This window comes from Suillus clintonianus (assembly GCF_016758775.1).
Source record: "Suillus clintonianus strain FC179 chromosome Unknown DEU56scaffold_286, whole genome shotgun sequence".
NCBI lineage: Eukaryota > Fungi > Basidiomycota > Agaricomycetes > Boletales > Suillaceae > Suillus > Suillus clintonianus.
Window position 1 is genome coordinate 1 of NW_024539510.1, and position 2,477 is coordinate 2,477.

The following is a 2,477-nucleotide window of genomic DNA, read 5'->3' on the forward strand; positions in this document are numbered from 1 at the left end:
AATCTGCGTTGTGTCGTGCCAGTTCTTCAGCCAACTACTTGCCATCATTAGTAATTCCTTGGTCAGTCGTTCTTTCTCACCTCTCGGTCTTTTTTTGCACTTTTTTTGCTTCATGCTGTGCTAGTTCTTCAGCAACGTTTTTCCTCAGCAGTGCTTGCTGCTGCTCTTGCCATGTGTGAATTTCCTATTAACTTGTAAGCATGCATCTGACTGAATGCATCTGTTGCACTTACTTGCTTTTCCCGCTCTCGCTCTCTCAGAGCCTTTTCCCATCGCTCGTTGAAATCGCGTGTGGCGCTCATGCTCTTCTCTGCAAGACGTCGTTGCTCCTCAATGTGGTCTTGAGCTTCTCGGCGTATCTGCCGGTATGATCAGCAGTGTATCCCCAATGAGCTTCTCGTGCGTACCACTTCAGTTTCCTCTATAATGTTGTTAATACGTTCTTGTTGTTCATACACAGTCTGGCGAAGTACCTGTGGAATAGTCGACTTCCTGAATGCGACGCTTTCCCAATATCTGGATGGGTATCATGAGTCATGGAAGCTGATTCGTACTATCTACATACCACTTCCTCTCTGCCCTCTTTTCGAGTCGCGGTACACTGGTGGGAGGCTGACTGATGTCGAGTCGTGGTACCACTGGTGGGAGGCTGACTGATGTCGAATTGCAGTACACTGGTGGGAGGCTGGACTGAGAACATCCATGAAGTCGCCAGGACCCTTATCATCGTCTTCATCGTCACCAAATAAATCCGCGTCATGAGACGTTTGTACGTCTTCTTGCTGAAACTCAGGATGCTGCATGTCGACGTCAATGTTATGGCGCTTATAGCGGGGGAATAATTCATCGTTAGTTTGCAAACATCATTCCTGGGTATTTTTAAGTTTCGTGCATGCATTTTTGTCTTGATTCTTCTAGACGTCTGTTGTATGAATGAACAACAGTTTCCAACAGGTCCAGGGCCCATCTCCATTGCTTTCAATTATCTTTTGCTCTATTCACTCTCTTACAATTACCTCGCACAATTAACAATTACCCTTGACAACTAGGATTATCATTGCAATGCTTCGGTTTGGCTCCCCGCTATAATTTTTTTGGCTCCCCGCTATTTTTTCGTCAACTACAATCCGAAACGATTATGGTTATTGTCTTTTGACTCAGCACGTGAAGTTATTAAAAGACGGATCGCTGCTATAGCCTGCTTCCATCGCCCGCTTTCATCGCCCGCATTCATCGCCCACCTCTTAGATTATTGCTTGATCGAATTATAATCATCAGATGGTAAACACTCGCACATTTATCCTTCCAACATCTGCTGTGAGTTATCGCTTACTACCTCACACCCTTTATTTACCTTCAAATCAGACCCCGGAGCTTCACCTGCGGTGCAGGCTATATTCAGCATCGTGGACCAGACCCCGTCAGGTCACTATGTTGACGCGTTGCTCTGGCCGCTCACGCGCTGCTCAGTTTTCCTGTTCCGGAAAGCCTTCTCGAGGAGGCTGCAGTGCAGCCTTATGTTCACAACTGTTTCGTGAATGTGTGGGAAGGGAGATACATCCATCGATTCTGCATCTTCTTCAAGCGACATCTTCGTCTCCGAGCCAACGTGCTTCTTAGTAAGGGTGGTCATAAGTTCCGAGGCGATGCAGTTGTTATGAGGGTTGGAGTCAACTATCCCTCTGTTGTGAACATGCGAGGCAGAGATAATGCGCTTGCTGATTTTTTAATTCACCAGTGAGTAAACTCAATGATCTATTGAGCCTACCATAACTATCTTTTCAGCTTTGCGCAAAGCATAAGTAGTCGTCCAAGAGCTAGGCTCCCACGCGATCTTACTCTTGTAAAACCCTTGAGGACTCGTGCCAATTGTCGGTCAGCTGCAAGGTGTAGAGTAGTAGTATAATTTGCATTGTTACATACCAAATTTCTCAGCTGGACTGCAGATATACAAACAAGATCCTTCTGATCTTGATTAAACATTTGAAAGCACCGGCTTGAACTGATACTGACGGGTTCTGGGTAGCTTCGCAGACAACTCAACTTGCATGATGTAGTTTCGCTCTTCCTGATGCGCGTAAAACTCACGGTTACTAATCTTTCTACACCTGTTATTTTTAAGCCAAGGATGCGCGAAACATCTCCGTTGCTTGGGCGTTTCTGGTATTCCATCCATCCTGTCTTGAACATGCTTGATCTTGGAACACCAGCTTAATATAGAACGCATACAGCAGTAATAATGACGGAGACATAATGCAGTGGGGTATCACTTCCTGGCCTTGCTCTGCCTACAGCCATTTCTCCCTCCTTTCGTCTCGCGGCCAGATGTGTATTTCAGGCGTGTCATGATCAAATCGTGACTGGCCACAAGTTGGTATAATTGTCAAGGTCTGGGAAGTTGTCGAGCGCTGAGATGATAAGTTATTGACAATATCGAGACTCAGAGAAACTGTTCACCTTGCCATGCACGACTTCCA

The 2,477-nt window shown here is 46.0% G+C and overlaps 1 protein-coding gene across 1 annotated transcript; it reads left to right on the forward strand.

Annotated features, from left to right (window-relative positions):
- Window positions 1–1,471: 1,471 nt before the first annotated feature.
- Window positions 1,472–1,732, forward strand: DEU56DRAFT_718588 (uncharacterized protein; the record flags this gene model as incomplete). Its single annotated transcript, XM_041347640.1, has 1 exon — window positions 1,472–1,732. A coding segment is annotated over one exon (261 nt), but the record flags the coding sequence as incomplete, so codon positions are not given.
- Between the last annotated feature and the right edge of the window lie 745 nt (window positions 1,733–2,477).